The sequence below is a fragment of the Schistocerca cancellata genome, chromosome 9, assembly GCF_023864275.1.
Source record: "Schistocerca cancellata isolate TAMUIC-IGC-003103 chromosome 9, iqSchCanc2.1, whole genome shotgun sequence".
In the NCBI taxonomy this organism is placed as follows: domain Eukaryota; kingdom Metazoa; phylum Arthropoda; class Insecta; order Orthoptera; family Acrididae; genus Schistocerca; species Schistocerca cancellata.
In genome coordinates this window covers 401123050-401141878 of record NC_064634.1, presented here as the reverse complement: position 1 = coordinate 401141878, position 18829 = coordinate 401123050, and the positions used below count along the sequence as shown (strand labels likewise).

Genomic DNA, 18829 nt, shown 5'->3' with positions numbered 1-18829 from the left:
CAGCCGTCCTCCTCCTACCCTCCCTCTCTCCTACTCCCCATGTCAAAACTTGTTCATAGTAAGTCTCATGTTTCCTTAGCCTTCCTCTTGAAAAGATCATGATGAATGAACTTACAAGAGCTATACTAATTTGGCAAATGACCTGTTGCTGTCCTATAGCACTCTGATCCAATGATTCAAGTGCTGTGACAAGCAACTCCCAAAAAACGCATCCGTTACTACTAAAAATGACAAAGCTATTCCTATAGCTTGTTATTCTGTCAAGTACTAACTTTTTAGCAGTAAAGGACTTCACTGGTCTGAATCTGAACCTTTTTTAGCCCTTAACCAAATGTGAAATAAAATTCAATTTCCTTACCATTCATTGACAGTGATGCAAAATCAAGTACAACACATATTAGCTAATAAGGGAGAAATAAATCTCTAATGAGGTATAAGGTTAGTAATAAAATTTTAATTATGACCTCAAAAAAAAAAAAAATCAAGCTGTTGCCATGAAATTTGGTGACAGTGTTACAGTAGATAACTTGAGGGAGACCTAAGTTGTGTAAAAGTCTGCATTTTGATAAAACAGGAACTGTATCACCTGGAGTATCACCTCACAGACCCTGTGGAAGGCCGGCCACCCAATGGTTTCTTCATCCGAGTGCAGAAAGCAGTCATCAAAGTGAACAGGAAGCAGTCACTGGGAGACAAAATTGGATAAGTATGCATAGCGAGTTGGGGAACTGTCTTTGAGCAAAATAATCCCACCTGGATACCTTCACGTGACGCTTTAACAGCCCCCCATAACTCCATCAAGAGGCTTTGGTAGTAATCTCCCGTGATGATTTGCCCCCTATGAGAACAATCTGTTAACACCACATGATAAACGTTACAAAAACTCAGAACCACCTTCCACAATGTTGGATCCATTTTCATGTTTTTCAGTGGGGCTGAATCCACGTGTTTCCACTGCTTGCTTCACTTCTTAGTCTTGGGTTCAGATATCTACAGTGATTACATGGCTAAAGTAGTAATCTGGATTGGCCTGATACAGCTACAATATTTCTGCTGCTTCCTCAGTTCCACAGGCTTGTTAAACAGTTGTGAGCAGCTGTGGAATGCGACAGGCATTGTCATGACCAAAATGTCAAGAAGGTGTGAAAACTCATCCATGACAGATTTTTCACTTTGTCCTCTATTGATTCATTTGTTATATGCTGGTCTCCAAACACATTCTCCCCCCCCCCCCCCCCCTCTTCTTTTGAAATTCCCATTTCTTCACAGCAAGAAGGTTTGTAACTTTACTGTTCATCATTCACACTTAGCTGACCTCTCTGGAAGCATGTGTGCCAGCAGGCCTCTGTGCCGTACGATGATATACTTCACCAGATCAGCAAAAGTTGCTCTGCCTGTTTGCCTATCAATTCAGAAAATGAATTACTGCAGAATACTCCACTTTCTCAGTGGGCTGCACCATTTTGTTTTGGCTACCCTGGTGGTGTACTATAGTATTGTAGCACGAGGATTTCATTGTGTACCAGGACAACACACAGCAATTTTCCCTGCATGGTGTTTCATCTCCAATGACAGATACACCATCAGAGGCAATAACAACTCAGAAAACAAATACAACCTCAAACTGACCTTAATTGTGATTGCAACTGCTTTCTGAGTTGTTATAGCCTCTGATGTCTCCAGCACTGGGGACTACGCACCAGTCAGAGAAATATGCACTGTACAAGAGCTTAATGCCCATAAAACAATAATCACTATGAATAAAACTGAAAATTAATTATGTAACTATTTTTTTTTGTTAGGGTGATTAAAACAACTCCTTATGCCAATAATAACAAAAGCCTACAATAGTGGAAATCAGTTCAAAGGCATAGACATTTGTAGGAAAATTAACATTATTGGTTGGAATAGTTACACACAGCATATATAAGATTCAGGGGGTAGATGGTGGAACTCAATATAAAGACAGTTGACACTCTGCAGTGTTAGTATGTGCCTTTCCTACATATAGCAAACAGACATCATTAGTGACAGTGCGTGTTGTGCATATAAAACACTTGTGATAATGTCACGCAGAAAACAGTTATCATGGTGAAACAATGAAATGACACTCTAATCATCAAATTGACAACCAGTTGATTTGTTCAAGTACAGTCACTGATAATTTCATTAGATTGTGGGCATGATATAGACAGAACAGAAAATATGGGCAAAGCAGAAAATTATCTGAGGCACAGAAAGGGTTACTTTTGCACAAAGCAATGGTTACAAACTGTTATTCTTCTCAATTTGTTGCTTATTTACAATTGCCAGTAACTGCCAGACACTACAACAAATTTTGTCAAATGAAAGCACCTTGCATTCAAGAAACGACTGGAGGAGGCGGATATTGGTGTTTAATGTCCCGTTGACAACGAGGTCATTAGAGACGGAGCACAAGCTCAGATTAGGGAAGGAAGTCGGCCGTGCCCTTTGAAAGGAACCATCCCGGCATTTGCCTGGAGTGATCTAGGGAAATCATGGAAAACCTAAATCAGTATGGCCGGACGCGGGATTGAACCGTCGTCCTCCCGAATGCAAGTCCAGTGTGCTAACCACTGCGCCACCTCGCTCGGTAAACGACTGGAGAAACCTGCTCTAACGCACATACGAAACAAGCTAGATTGGAGTTTGCTGAAAAACATATGTGATGGACTTGAGAATGGAATAATGTGATCTTCAATGCTGAGACGAAGTTTAATTTGGATGGTCCCGATGGATTTCAATATGACTGGCATGATCTGAGAACAGAGCAGCAGGTAAGAATGAGCAGAAATTTTGGTGGTGGAAGTGTTGTGATTTAGGCAACATTCTTCAATAAAGGTAAACCACCCATTGCTCGGGTGAACATTAGAATGAACTCTGTATATGTTAACTGAGATGCCAGAGAGAGAATGGATTTGAATGTATCAGGGCCTAGAGGACAAAAGCCTAAAGTTTCAACAATATAACACATCTATGCAAGTTTCTGCATGGCAAAAAAGTGGTTTGATGATAGGGATATTGATGGCTTGCCCTGGCCTCCATGTAGTCTGGATTTCAACCATGTGGAAAATCTTTTGAGGAATACTTGCTAGGCATGTTTATAGCAATGGAAGGAAATTTGAGGCCAGAAGTGAGCTGAAAGGAGCAGTGCACAAAAAGATGGTTACAATTTCACTGCAAGAATTACAAACCATAACAAAATCAATGCGCGAGAGAATTTTTTAGGTAATTAGGAAGAACACAGGTTGGGCAAAGTACTAATAGTGCAATAATACATGACAGTGAGTAGTGTTCTACCAATTTCCATCTAGGAAATGCAAATGCCTTATTTTGTTACTTATGTTATGAAGGAAACTACGTAATTCTGTCATGATTCTTTACGTCTCATATGTACCTACTACTTTCGTAATAAATTCAATGTATGCCTGCTTCAGAATTGTAAATTACTTTTGTAGGAACCCTGCCTGTATACTGATTTTCACTACTGTATGAGGGACACAAGTTATTAACCCAACCTACCTTGATACTGGAATCAACTGTCATAAGAGTGAACATTGTCTGCATGTCTATGAGAGCTTGGCGCACTTCACGGTATACAGATCCCAAGAAGCCCAATGGCACAGACAACTGAAAGAGTAGACCATTCACTACTACAAGGTCACCAACAGTCATTTGCCCTGTACAAACAGAAATTACAGCAGCAATAAACACAACTGAAAATATTTATCAATGCAGATCAAAAGTTGTGGTTCAATATGGTGTGTAGGAAAGTTAAATCAAAAAGTGTGCAAAGCAGTATCACTTGTTGAACATCTCCCCCATGCTCAATTCACAGGTACTATCTACTATAAAATGTCAAATTCCCATAGACTTTTTTTTTAAATCTGTGAAACAACTATAGCACTGTGCAATGTACTTCATTCTTCAGAATAGAACTTAGTGCTCAATCCAGAATTGTTCATTCATATAAAAATCGGAAGGAAAATATGGATGATGCAGAGGACATTCAAACTTCAGATCTGAGATTATCACAACAGCTTCGTGATCTATGCATTGTCATACTTCAACATACCGACAGCAATCAATTTTTGACCAATTTAAGAGCAAAGATTGTAATAAAGTTTTAATATGAAGTACTGGTAGCAGTAGTCTTTGTGTTGTGCTTCAACACCATCTTTTCCATCCTCAAAAACAGTTTGTACAATCTTCCCTGATGATACACCTGAAACTGCCCTATATGGGTGATAAAGAATAGGCCATGTCTCACTTACACTTCCTACCAATGCCGAAAACTTTGTGAAACTAGGGGATAAAAGGGGTGCTGGTGTGAGAATGTTCCCGTTATGCCATTTACTGTGACACCATCTCACATCACAATGGTCACAATGACACCAATGTTCTATGGAGTCAGAAGACATTGCACCTGAAACATATAGGAGCATTAGCTACTGACATTTTTTTTTCTAACTTCTGATATCATTTACACACTTGCTCTGACAAATATGCATCACTATAATTGACTTTTATTCTGTGGTGAATTACAATTGGACAAAATTAGAATTAATTTAATAGCTTCAGCTGCTGATGGGCATTGATATATATCAACAGGGACAGGTGAAATTGTGTGCCCTGACCTGGACTTGAACCGGGATCTCCTGCTTACATGGCAGACACACTATCCATCTGAGCCACCGAGGGCACAGAGGATAGTGCGACTGCAGGGACTATCTCGTGCACACCTCCCACAAGACCCACATTCTCACCTTGTATGTCCACACACACTACATTCGTAGTGTCCCACCCCAACACACTCATTAGACAGTCTTACCAAGTCTCGTAAGAGTTCGGAGAATGTGTGTGCATCCGCACAAAAGGAGATCATGGCCAGTATTGCCAGACCTATATACTTATATGGATACGGTGTGTGTTCTTTCGGACATGTCCGAAAGAACAGATACCATATCCATATAAGTATATAATTACAATTGGTTCCTTCCTCTAGCCACACAGCTAAGTTACAGGAAGCCATGCTCATTTAAAGTTGCTAATAGAGCAGCCTGTTTTTACTTTTTGTGTTTTTGCATTAACGACTGTGCATCTGTACCAGAATACTATACATCTCTTTATCACATGGTTTAAAAAGTGCTCTCCACTTATCCTCTAATGGCACAGTACAGTGAGATTCTGATGATGATACAAATGCTGAGGGATAATATAACAACTAAAACAATCAGTTATTGACAAAATTATTTAATCTACTCGCCAAGTGGCAGCAGAACACACACACAAAAGATGGTTGTAATTGACAAGCTTTCAGAGCCAGTGACTCCTCCTTTGGGGAGGAGGGGTGAAGGAAAAGGACTGGAGAGGTCTAGGGAAAGGGATAGATTTCAGGAAAGTCACCTAGAATAGCAAGTCGGGGGAGACTTACCGTATGAGATGAGAAGGAAATTCTCTTTCCTAGAGTCTTTCCTTGTCATCCCATACAGTAAGTCCCCCCTGACCCACGGTTCTGGGTGACTTTCCCATAATCTGCCCCTTTTCCTTCATCCCTCCTGCTCAAAGAAGGAGCCACTGGATCCGAAAGCTTGCCAATTACAGCCAACTTAAGTGTGCATTCTGCTGCCACTTGGTAAGTAGGTTTTTTTATCCATCCAATTAAAAAACTTTCTGGGATGATGCAGAAGGATAAACGTATAAGGGTACATGTATCTATTTGAGGTAAGGCATCCTAGTCCGGAAACAAAAATCATTACTTCTGACAGAAGAAAATATGTACTGGTACTGTTGCTGCTTAAATTGTAGGGTGAGCAACTTTCAAAGGCAGTAGTATGGACCCATTAAAAAAAAAGTGTGTGTAGTAACTATGGGCTCTATAATGCACACCTTATGAGCAATGGGCACTTGCTAATAAGATGCACAGTAGCAAAGATAAAATGCTCGTACCTCTCAAGGCATGCATGTTAGATCCCATCTGACTACACCTTTGTTTTTTCTTATTTTGGTCCAGATTTTAGCAGTAACAGTACCGGTATGTCTATTCCACTGTCAAGAGGTATAAGAACGATTTTCGCTTTTAGCTTTCATTTCTGATTTATGAACCAATATTTCTTATCTCAAATGGTTGCATTTACCCTTCTCCATCATTCCTGAGAGTTCGTATCATCATCATCATCATCATCATCATCATCATCATCATCATCATCATCATCATGGAATCACCCTGTATCTTGAATTTTTGTTACATATTTATGACTCATTGGCTGCACCCTGACATCTGAGTATTATCAACAGTACTTCATTATGTTCGCAGAAAATCTGCTTTGTAGCTGTTATGTAAATTAGACAATTAATGAAGTGAACTGAATATCATAATTTAAGGCTTCCACAGTAAATGGTTTTGGCAAATGTAACCCAAAGAATACTTCCACCAGTCTTAATACTGGATGACATCCACATGCTAAGCAAATACTGCTGAACAAATCTTTGCATATAAAATTTACTTTTTCTGCAGCCTAACATTATTTTTAGAAATCATAATTCTAGGCCTTTAGAACTATTCCCAAGTAATTCTTTTATTCATTCACTTTTTGCAGACCTCATGAAAGAGAAATTGCAGGGTTTTGGTACAAAGCAAGATATACATTAACAAAACACAAAGAATGGTGAATTCTAAATCTGTTTAGTGAATTAACAATAAACTATCACTACACCATTTAATGCTATTTGTGCAAATGCCAGCTAAATTTAATCACGTAAATTAGGAAGAAAACTCATTATGGAAGCAGGTGTTTCTTGTCAACCATACTATATAGCTGCTGTTCACCTGCCGTTGGTAGCTTAATATTTACTTTATTACAATGATAATTTTGAAAGAAAATGTTTGCCTACATCTGTAAATATTGTGTCTTATTTACAGTACATTACTACCCGTTATGCAGCTTTACAGTGGACACTGTTACCTTCCATGTAGCTAACAGAATTTTTCAATCCTCGAATCTACATATCCAGTTAATTTGTGCACGCAAAAGCTAATAAGGTACTTTTTTTCTTTCAAATCACTTGAGATTCTCAATTTCTCACTTTATGTTAGACATGAGCTTGTTGAATATCTTCTCATGAGAGAGAATGTCTATATAAGTTCTTTTTGTGTCTTGTGTTGTGAGTTTGTAAATCAAAGTTCAGCTGGAACCGTCAGCAACAAAGACTATTTAAGAATAAGTGTATTAGGAAGTTAGAAAAAGATTTCTGCAAGATGAATGGTTATTTACTTTATACTATATTCTTGCTGCTAACTTCTGCTTTATTTACTTCAGGTGCAATAACAGGTGGTGAAATGTGTAAAATAAGACAAAAATTTTGTGTTTGGGTCAACACAATGAGAGATTATACTGAACTTTGCTGCTTGATTATTTGATGATTTAACATCAACACAGAATCACCTTGTATCTAGAATTTTCATATTTATGACTCATTTGCTGCACTCTGGCATATGAGTATTACCACTAGTACTTCATTATGATCACCTTATAATTCAGCTGGATCCAAAGTAATTTCACACAGTCGATTTAGTTTAGTGCACGAGTGTCATTTCTACTAATGACCCCAAAGGAACTGTCTGAAAACACATTATACTAATAACCCAGTAGCAGCATTTAATTATTTATTTAAGTAGCTTGCACGACGACACTTTCAATGTAATTTAAATTTCTCCCAATCCCGGGTTTTAGATACTGTCTGACAACTGGTTGCACAAAATTCATGTGGAATTTTCAGCACCACAATCATAATATAATAATAGATTTATTGCAGCCAAGCTGGCCATTTGGTGCATGAAGTACAGAACTTATTATCTATTCACTATTATTATTATTCTCAGTCACTACAGAATTTCACCAGCAATTCTGTTCTCGTCCTACAGATTAAATCATAATATAATAAACTACATATTACTATTCACATTTCATTACAAATTCATTTTTTGTTCCCTTTTATAAAAAAATTTTGAACTTTTTAAAACTATTCTGGTCGCCTTTGTCAGAAGTAAAATTCCTGCTGTAACATGTTAATCACTTCCTTGTACATGCAGTTCTACTGGTGTCTGTATGACTTTTTGGGCAGATTCACATTCTCCATACCACAAAGAACGAAATTATGTGAGTTTCATATATAATGCCATTGACAAAATAGGCTCCTTGTCTGTCAAATACATCGGACAAAAAATTTTTCTTCCTCAGTACTCACAGTGATGCTGTTAACGCCAACTCTAGCCTTGATAATGGCCTCTATTCAGTGAGGAAGAGTGTATGCCAAGTTCTTCAGGTACACTATATTCATCTAAAGGCACTCACTGACCATCACATCCTGCAGAGCTACCAAATTATGGGGATGTTGACAGCTGCATTTCCTTTGCTGCTCCAAATAGTCCCAGACATTTTCTATGGGGTTAAGGTCACACTACAATCATGTGCACCTCCAAACACAATAGCTCCTTTCTGGTCTAGTGTGTCAGTCAAGCTGTTAAAGGGTGCCTGAGTGTGCTTCAAAGCAGGAACACATATTTGCAGCCCTGTGAGCAGAGCTGTTGCCAGCTTGGAAGATGGGAATGTCCACAACATTCTCATCACGAAGAAGGAGAATAAAAGCCAACTTGCTCAGTAAGAATGTTTATAAGCAATGGCCTTTTGTGAGGTACCCAATTCACAAATTACCACTGCAAGCAGTTCCGTTCAAAATGTCATTCAGAAATTGAGTGACGTGGACCTGCAGTCACTGACAGTAGAAATTTCGGTCAGGTTCGAAACCTATAGTAAAGACAAGGTATGACAACTGTCTCAGATTCCTGTAGTTTAGGAAGTTTTCATAACCACTTTCCTTACACCATGTTATATGACTGAGTGGAATATCATTCCTTGTAACATGCTTGTCGGTAAGTGTTGATACACCAACAAATAGGGCAATTTTATTCATAGTGCGATCATGCCCAAATAGGATTCTATCTATGTAGACCTGACTTACTCTTACTGATCTATGTAACTTAATCATGCATATGTACCAGTTAACTGCCATTATTTACACAAGTGTTGATATTTGGTCCAGTAAACTTTATAATAAGGGCTATTTCCTTCCTTCTTTACAAAACTAAATTGTTATCTAACAAGATACTTGATTAGAGCCATTTAAATATGTTTTGTTACTGGGGAAATATTTAAACATTTCTTTCAGTACACAAACGAACATTTCTAAGTGACAGTGGGCATAATTAAAGAATTACCACAACATGCAATAGTAAACTCACCTGCAGCAATTTGCTTGGCAGCCATCACCATTATAAGACTTAAAGCACCACTAAAAATAGCATTTTGGCCAAAATTAAGCAAAGCAAGACTGGTACTTGTCTTCAGCGAAGCTTGCTCATAGTCTTTCAGTACCCGATCATATCTGTCTGCCTCATACTGCTCATTGTTGAAATACTGTCAGAGGTAAAAATCATCAAACTGTAATATCCAAAGTTACATACACAAATGTTGAAACTACTTAACTGCATCAAAATGAAACAGACTTTAAACAACAACTCTGTGAACATCAGGCACAAGTCTGTTTCATTTGTTGCTACCCAACTTGAGCAACATGAAGTAAATCCAAACAAACTATCCATAAATAATGCTATGTTAGTGTTACTGAGTGAGAGAGGGAGTAATGCTCTCTGTATAACAGCAGTGGAAATTCCACTGCCGTAGAATATCCAGATTGTGGATAAATGTTGAATAACACAAATTAGATTCATGCAGAAAGTATATGTATATGTATTCAATATTCACACACACACACACACACACACACACACACACACACACACACACACACACTCTTTTAGGAATAACGACAAAGTTTCAGAAAACATATTCATCTTGCCTGTTGTGCAACAACGCAACCAAAATCAAATAGAAACAAAATTTGCTTACAAATTACTGGAGAAGGGCTTACACAAATCATAAGGAATTGTGTGTTCATTTGCTGTTATAAACATTTAACAAAATAGAGAGATAAAGTACAGACAAGAAAAATTATGGAATACCCTCTTAAAGCTAAAATTCACCAGCACACAGTAGCAACTGAATGTAGCATGTGGAATTCAAATTATTATTTCTTCAATTCTGTTCATTTGCTCCATTTACCATGACCTCCAGCTTTCATCAGCCAACTACAATATAGTTACTTTTTCATTTTATGAACATAGGTGCTAAAGTATATACAAGGAAAATATATTTACTAAGAAATAAGAGCAGACTATTTACAGTAGAAAACATGAAATGATGATAAAGAAACACTGTAAATATTAAATGAGGAGACAAAAAATCTCTTCAAATCCTGGACCAGGAAGTTGTTGAGTTTACTATTACTTTCCTTGCAGATTTTTGTCTTTTCTGATTCAGACTAGAATTTACTTCACACTTTTCTTTACCTCTTTCTAATTCCTATCCGTCTTTACCACTCAATTAAAAAAATTTTTTTTAATTTCTGAAAGTTCAAGGCCTGTCTTCCCTGATTGTCGGTCTAGGCAGTTATCTACAGAATAAGATAAATTCTTGCAGTTGTTCTTCAGCAAAAGGAAAACTGACAATCACTCTTCATTTAAATGTCTATTGCTGTGAAAGTGGCAAATGAGAACATTCATTTTGATTTCAAAGCTTGGTATAACAGAAACACAATTGTTCATATATTTTCATATTACTTTTCATCATCAAAGAAACACTATACTTGTGATTCTATGCCCAGAAAATTGAACACTAACACAGGAGTATTTGAAATTGGAATTCTTTAAAACAATTTCACACAAATGAACAACTTACAAATGTAGTACATAAAGCTTCTGATAAATATTTTGAGCAATATACCTGTGCAGAGATAAGAATGCTGTACTCTGACAAGTTTAACAGTGATCTGATCTGCAGCAGCAGCAGCAGCACCCACAAACAATGAGAAACTGAGATTTTTCTGTGATAAAATGCTCACTTGGTATTAGGTAATTTTAGGCTTAAGACCTAGTCGAATCATTTCACTGTACATTTCCCATTGTTTTTGGATAAATTATGCAGTAGATTCTATTAACAATCCCTTAAAAACACAACTAGGATCCTGTTTCTTTTTCTCAGGTAAGTCACTGAAGGAAGGCAACATACATTAGATATAGTAATAGCCTTTTAATGGCCAGAAGATAGTGACAAAACATTATTTGAAATAAACCAAAAATAGCATCTTTATATTTAGAAAAAAAAATCATAAAAAGACATTTGCTGAATGTCATGAGGTCAACAGCTTTTTGAAATGATTTATGCATCTATTTCACTCTCAGGTTCCCAGATGTAGCAGAAATTGTTGCTATTTTTGTCCACAGGGTCATGTAACACCATCTTGTAATGTAAAATGTCACTTTTTTGCATTGTCTGGATTCCCAAAAAGCCAAAAACTAGAAATGAACCACTGGAATTTATCTATACCTATAGCTACCCTCATGTAAATCGCTGTGAGGTGCATGGCAGAAGGTACGTCCCATTGTACCAGTTACTAGTTTCTCCCCATTCCATTCACATATGGAATGTTTGTTGCATACAATGACAAATGTGAAAATTGCATTTCCATTTATTTTCACTGTTTGTCTCTCTCCCTCTCCAGCTTCATTTCTCTATCGAGATAGACGAGTGTATATTCCCTTACCATTGCTTTTTATCCATAGCTATTCTCAAATTTGTTTTATTCCTTCCTATCTACCTTGGATCTCCCAATTTATATTCTTCCCACTGGCTCTTCAACTTAGTGAATTTCTGTCCACTGCCACTGATCAGATCACTGTTTCACTGGTTTCAGCAAATGGCCTTTCATAAGATCTTCACTGAAGCTTATATTCATGTTAAACAACAGCTTGGTTTTAGTCCACATTGCTTTACCTTAACAGTTTCATAGTTAATTAATGAATCAATAGCCTTGTTTCCTGCTTCATTCTCTGCCCTGTTCATCTGAACACGGAACTTTGTACGCCATTGTGTGATTGCGAGTGTGAAAGCAGCATATGTAGCAACACAGCCCAAGGAAACAGCAGCAAATTCGGAGCCATACCGAGATCCCTGAAAACAGAAATATATTTTTTTATCTGCTGATCAAAGGTAATAAGCTGACAGTCGGCACTACACACAAATCAGCTACAGTAGAATGGAAGAACTGGTTAGCTGACCTGGGGAAAGATTAGTTTGAGTCCCAGAGATATGTAAGATCATACAAGGCATTACTGGCCACACTGCAACTTATGTTAGCAAACTGGTTGAAGAAAGACAACACACACTTCTAGTATTTGTAGATTTAGAAAAAAAAAGATTTTGGTAATGTTGAGTGAAGTACATTATCTTCAATTCAGAAGTAATAGAACACTGGAAGTGAAATGTTATCTACAGCATTAAATTGTAGTCTGGTTTCTATGCAAGAATGAAGACCTGAAAGGAAAGCAGTAGTTGAGAAGATAGAGGGGCAGAGTTGGAGTCTATCTTCAATGTTATTCAATCTGTACATTGGGCAAGCAATAAACAATACTAAACTAAAATTTGGAATGGGAAGAAAAAATAAAAACACAGTTTGCCAACTACACTGTCATTGTGTTAGAGAAATTTAAAGTCTTGGAGAAAACACAATTGACCATGCCTTGGAAAGAGGTTACAAGATGAACACCAGGAAGAATAGACAAGTGTTAAGGAGTGTAGATGGATAAATCTGGTGACAGTGATGAACTGAATTAAGAAATGAGATGCTCTGAAAATAATGGAGGAATTTTGCTATTTGGGTACAAAATTGATGGTAGCAGAAGAGTTATAAAATGTACATTGGCAATAACAAGGAAAGCATTTCTGAAAGAGGAATTTGTCAACAGCTAATATAAATTTAAGTTTTGGGAAGTCTTATGAAACCATTTGTCTGGAGTGAGTGGGAAACATGGACAATAGACAGCATATACTCAAAGAAAATAGAGAACTTAAAATGTACAGAAGAATGATAAGGATTAGATGGGTACATCGGATAACTGATGAAAGGATACTGAATGTAATCGTGGAGTAAGGAGCATTATAGCACAACTTGACTGAAAGAAAAGATAAGACGATCAGAAACGTCCTAAGATAACAAGGAATAGTTAATGCGGTTATGGAGGAAAAAGGTGCGCACGTGTGTGTGTGTGTGTGTGTGTGTGTGTGTGTGTGTGTGTGTGTGTGTGTGTGTGTGTGTGTGTGTGTGTGTGTGTGTGGAGGAGGACGGGGGGGGCAGGGGGGCACACAGTTGAAATATAATACGCAAGTTGAAACGTGTTTAGGTCGCAGTAGTTATGCACAGCCAACATCACACTGAAGATGACAGCAACAACTGGTAGTAATGAAAGTGTATGACTGGAAAGATAAAGCCAACAACACATAAGAATTTAGTCAAATTGTTAAGGATTCAAAACTGTATACATAGTGGTAGATCTGCGTGGTAAGTTAATGTAAACATGTTAATGTACTTGCTTTGGCCTGTAGATATGGGAATTACTAACTAAAAAGACTCTGTTCTAGTGGAAACCTGCTGGTTGTTTTTAAAACAAGGCTGGGTAGACACTGGTTGCACTAAAACGAATAAATGAGGAATGACAGTAGCTTCTAGTACTAGATAGAAAAGCTACATGTAGTAAGAGTAAGGACACTCGCCAGATGCCTATTACACAAAGGATATGAGTGAACTGTGTTCCAGAGTGTGAGATTACATACAAAATTCATCAGTCCATCACTTGAATGAGATTTAAAAAAAAGCACATGCACAAGGGATAAATTAAATGTATCCAACACAGTCTACATCTCAAATTTAACAAATGCTACATCTTCCATAGAAGGTAGCGTTGAAACTGCATGATTCAACTACTAACAAAACAGATACTAGTGTGTGCGTTCTGTTTAAAATAGAAGTACCAACAACTGCACATTAAGGGATAGGTAACTGAATCAAATAAATTCAAAAATGTTAGATGCACCCAAAAAACTGCCAGTTATTACAGATGACTGATTTAAATTAAAAATAACTCTCAATTTTCACAAATATGTAACACAATTATAATATTAATGATCTAAGCACGTACTAACCAGTATAGTGCTCACAAGGGCCAGCTCAAATACTGTGGGAACCACATTGAACACCATGGCAGAGAGAACAAAATTGATGCCACGGCTACCTCTGTCTATTGTCTGTAACAGAAATTAAAAGTATTATTTTAGTATACAGATCAATTTGTTAAACCTGTCTTAAATTTATAAGCATGCATGGAATGAGACCATGCTGTCCTCAGTGCTTTGTTTGTATGCTCACATCAGAATTTGGCATTCACTATAATGATTTTCTCTTGAGTATATCACTACAGGAAGGTGTAAACCTTCAAATTAAAAAACACCATAATTTTCTCTGCCCTTAAAAGTATAGTCCAGTATAGATTCATCAGTTAGCAAATACAATATTAGTTTAGACTTTCCCAATTAAATGGTTAAATTTCTGGATAACAGCAATTTCGTTTCCTCAACAGATGGCAACAGGATCATCAATCTAGCTCACAATCGTAATCAGTGGCAGCAGATTAACTTTAAGATGGATGACATATGTTACAGCAAATATGAGCAGAAGTAGATTACATCTACAACTACATTTCACACACTATCTTATGGTGGTTGGAAGGTACTTCTCATACCATAATCATCTGCTACCTTCTCTGTTCCACTCATGAATGCTGTGAGGGAAGAACAACTGTTGTTAAGCCTACATATGAGCTATAGTTTCTGTGATTTTTTGTTCATGCTCAAAACATAAGACATATGTAGAAGACATAATATGTTGCCCGACTACTTGGAACATAAGCACTAAGAATTTCAACAGTACACCTCTTAGTTATGCACAAGACCTCTTGTAGAAACTGCCACTAGACTTTGTTTAATACTTCCGCTGCACTCTAGCACTTATCGAATGTCCAACAAAATGCATCGCTCTTGAGCCACTTCTTTTGTGGATCAATAACAACTACTGAAGATTTTTCCAATGAATCTCAGCCAGGAATCTACTTTTCCTACAAATAGTTTTACATGGTCTTCCCTCTATTTCACTATTTTTGCACAGTTACTAACATTCGGGATCAACTAACAGTCATTGCAAACTTCCTATAGGCAATAGCACCACCTGCACAAAACCTCACAGAGCTTCCAATTGTTATCAGAGCTTGCGAATGTTGCTGCAATTTAGAAACTGTCAAGGTGCAAATATGGGATTGATTCATCTACAAGGTTAACATATGCACATTTCCCAGAAAAACTGGATGTTCACAGACCAATGTGTTATGTGCAGAAAGGCCAATCAGTGTGATTTTGCATGGCCAGAAGTGATGAAACCTCAGATTTGGTGCTGCAATTGTTTCTGTGTTCACCACAAAAGTATTCCAGGCACATGAAAGAGGTTTAGAAGTTAGTAGTCTACGATACATTCCAAAAAGAAGCAGGTTGCATTATTTTATTCCAAGGCTGATGAAACAGTTAAGTGACAATGACCCAAGCTACAATTCGGTGAATAAGGTCAGGGAATGATTACACATGAACCAGGATTTATGGGCAGCAATGTTTGGTCAGATGAAGTGCAATTCAAACTTAATGGAGCGGTCAGTTGGCATAATTGTGTAACTAGTCTGACGAAAAGACTGACAGTGCCTAGTGCGTAAAATATGGTTTGGTTTGTCTCTTAAGTGAGTCTTTCAGTAACACGTCAGTGTATGGAAAGCAGGGTATAATCAAATTTCTTGCATGCTCTCCAGACCTCATCTCTCTTTTTTTCCCTTATGAGCAATGTAAAAGAGGAAGCTTACCACCACAAACAGCATCTGCACACATTTTGGGATGAGATTCAGGTGGTGTGTGCAGAAATTCCATTGGTAATTTTGATGCATGCTATGAAATCTGTCATAATTCATACTCAGAAATCCACCATGTGGAATATGTAGTTAACCATAAAATATACTTTTAGGTAAGAAATTAATTTCCTATGACAGATCCGAGGGTTTTGTTTAAGGATGAAATGGACAGTTGTTTGGATGGGTGAATGTCCAGCCATCCTATAAGCTGGATATTTGGCTGAATATTGCCATGATGCATGTAATGTTTAGGTCTGAGTGAGCCCATGGAGATCATGAATGGATGTGTAGGCAGATTCAGGTAAATTTGGGCACCATTGTTCAAAGAAAAGTGAGTAAATGACACTGATTGATTGACTTTACTATTTGAGTTTTTACTAAATGTGATCACTGATTATTGCTCATTTCAAATTATCATTTAGGGTTAATACTAAAAATAATTTTTATTTTCAATATAAATTTTAAAAAATGTCATCTGTAAAGAAGAAATTTCCTGCTTAGGAATATTTTTGTATAAACGGTGACAATTTTTCTAACTTGTGTGGCATAGGTAGACTGTTCATTGCCACTTCCTCTGGTGGGTGCATCATACTATGTAGGGAAACGAGCACGCATTCCCATAAGTATGCAATAGACCAAGTTCATGAAGTGAAAGAAGCACTAACAAGTTCGGGACACAGCTAACTCAGCAGAGAAATACAAGAGTTCCAAATATGTAAGCACTGAAGACTGGGAAACAAACTGAGTCGAAAACACAGTCAACTTGGTTTTGCAATGATGTGATTCAAACAGCTACAAAGTACAGCAAGTAATTTGCCACGCCATGAGCCTCGACCACAGGCTCAGTGGAAAATAGTCTCTACAGGTGGCAGTACATGACGTGCATATCTTGGCAGTGGCTCCCCTTATGACAGCGGTCCATAGCCACCGCTTGCAGCCATGTTACCTCTGACATTGTCAGATCAGTGTTAAATTGGGAATCTAAACCACTATCAGATATAAAAATAAGAAGCCTGCAATTTGCTTGTTGTGTCAAGTTCAAATTTCTTGTGGCAGAGAAGAAAAAACAGCAGGAACACACACAAGCCTTAGCTAGGGTTGCCATATGTTGCGGATTTCACCGACAGTCCATGATTTTATGCTTGAAGATGGGTGTCCTGGACGAAGAGGAAAATGTACGCGAAAAAAGTGGCTAGTAAGTGAAAAAACTTTTTTTAACACAAGTTTTGCCACTGGTGACCGATCAAGTGTTTCATAACTCCTGCAAACTTGACGATAGCCGTTGAAACCTGTGCTGATATTCCGTGTCACTTCAGAATCACTCTGCTATTTTCAGAACAGACTGTGGAAGCAGTGCAATAATTGATTCTTAGCGATTGTTTCAGTTTTCCACTGTTGGTTTACAACATTTCTGCTGTAATATTCTTTGGTCGTGTAAAGTTAACATTCAGCAGTGCAAAGTGTACTTCTGGTGGTGTTATTGCACAGAATTTAAAATTTAAAATGTCAAAATGAAAAGTACATTTTCGAGAAGAATATATTGATGCATTTCCAAGTATTAAATGTGGAAATATGACTAGTTTAAAGCATAAAGCAAAAGATATGTATCAATTGTAGCAGCATGATCATGTACATGTTAATAATTTGTGTTCCGTGCTTTAATTAAAAAGTTATTAAATGTCAATTGCAATTAATTTTCTTCATCATTGACTACTACTTTATAGACACCATTAATGCTTGGCTTAATTTTCCTTGTTAATTACAACTTCTTTGCTGACAGAATTGTTGTTTGAATTATGGTTATTATGAAGATTTGGCTGACGTGCAGAAAGGTGAAAGGACATTGTGTGATTCCAGGTTTCAGCCACATCTTCATAATTACCACTGTAGTAATGGTGAAGATTCAACTGAAATGCAAACCAATGGTCACTTGAACATCATATCGGTCCATGTTTGAACCACATCCTTATTATCACCGAATTTTGTCCTTGATTTTCGTCCTTGGATGATGGCAACCCTAGCCTTGGCTTGTCTTTTCCTTTTGTTTTGGATTGGTTTATTACACTGCTTAACAAGGTCTATAGATAAAATGGCAAATATCATTATTAGGTTCCTATTTATTGAAAACTTGGTTTAAATAAACTTGTCTGGGATGCACAGATATATTTGTGAAATATAGAAAACCATTTAAAGTAATAGAAAATATCTAACCTTTCTTTTTTCCAAGCAACTGATAAAGCTACAGCTGCTGGTGTGCCTACACTGTCTTTTAGACATCCCCAGTACAAGTTTGTCTTCAATGTCAACAGGAAAGCAACTGACTATCTCACAGTCATCTGAAAGGAAAGAAACTAGTTTGGGATGTACACAACACAAAAACCAAAAACGGTCATAACCTAATACCAGGAATGATTGCACTTCATGATGAGCCATCTATTATAGAAAAGAACAGATTTACAAGATTCCTAGAATGGGCTTTATTCCGTTATAAAATGCCAAGCCACACTACATTTTCCAAAACATTGTTCCTTACATCTACGGCAGAAGTTATAAAAAAAATTAAAAGAAACTTTTCAGGTGTTCTTGTAGGTTTTGTAGCTTCTGATATAGGGACTTGTTTCCATAATAATGTAATCATGAGTTTCACAGCTTGTTGGTCATCTCCTGATTTCTGGCTGGAACAAAGAGTTCTTGCTACGAACAATTGTCTAGGTTCTCACACTGGAGAAAATATGGCAATAGGGCTTTATTACTATTGCAGATCACTAGGATATTGACCAAAGCAACATACATTTATTCATTGATGACTGTGGCTCTAACATGGTAAATAGTGTATGTGGCTGAGTGTGAGTC

At 37.3% G+C, this 18829-nt stretch overlaps 1 protein-coding gene across 2 annotated transcripts in view; it reads right to left on the bottom strand.

Annotated features, from left to right (window-relative positions):
• Nucleotides 1-18829, bottom strand: part of LOC126100284 (iron-sulfur clusters transporter ABCB7, mitochondrial) — an 85381-nt gene that overhangs the window by 21368 nt on the left and 45184 nt on the right. For both annotated transcript variants that reach the window (XM_049910884.1, XM_049910885.1), the window contains exons 5-8: nt 14178-14279; nt 11973-12149; nt 9323-9497; nt 3544-3701 (exon numbers count right to left, since the gene is read on the bottom strand). In XM_049910884.1, coding sequence (XP_049766841.1) covers nt 3544-3701; nt 9323-9497; nt 11973-12149; nt 14178-14279 — 612 coding nt within the window. The remainder of the gene's footprint in view (nt 1-3543; nt 3702-9322; nt 9498-11972; nt 12150-14177; nt 14280-18829) is intronic.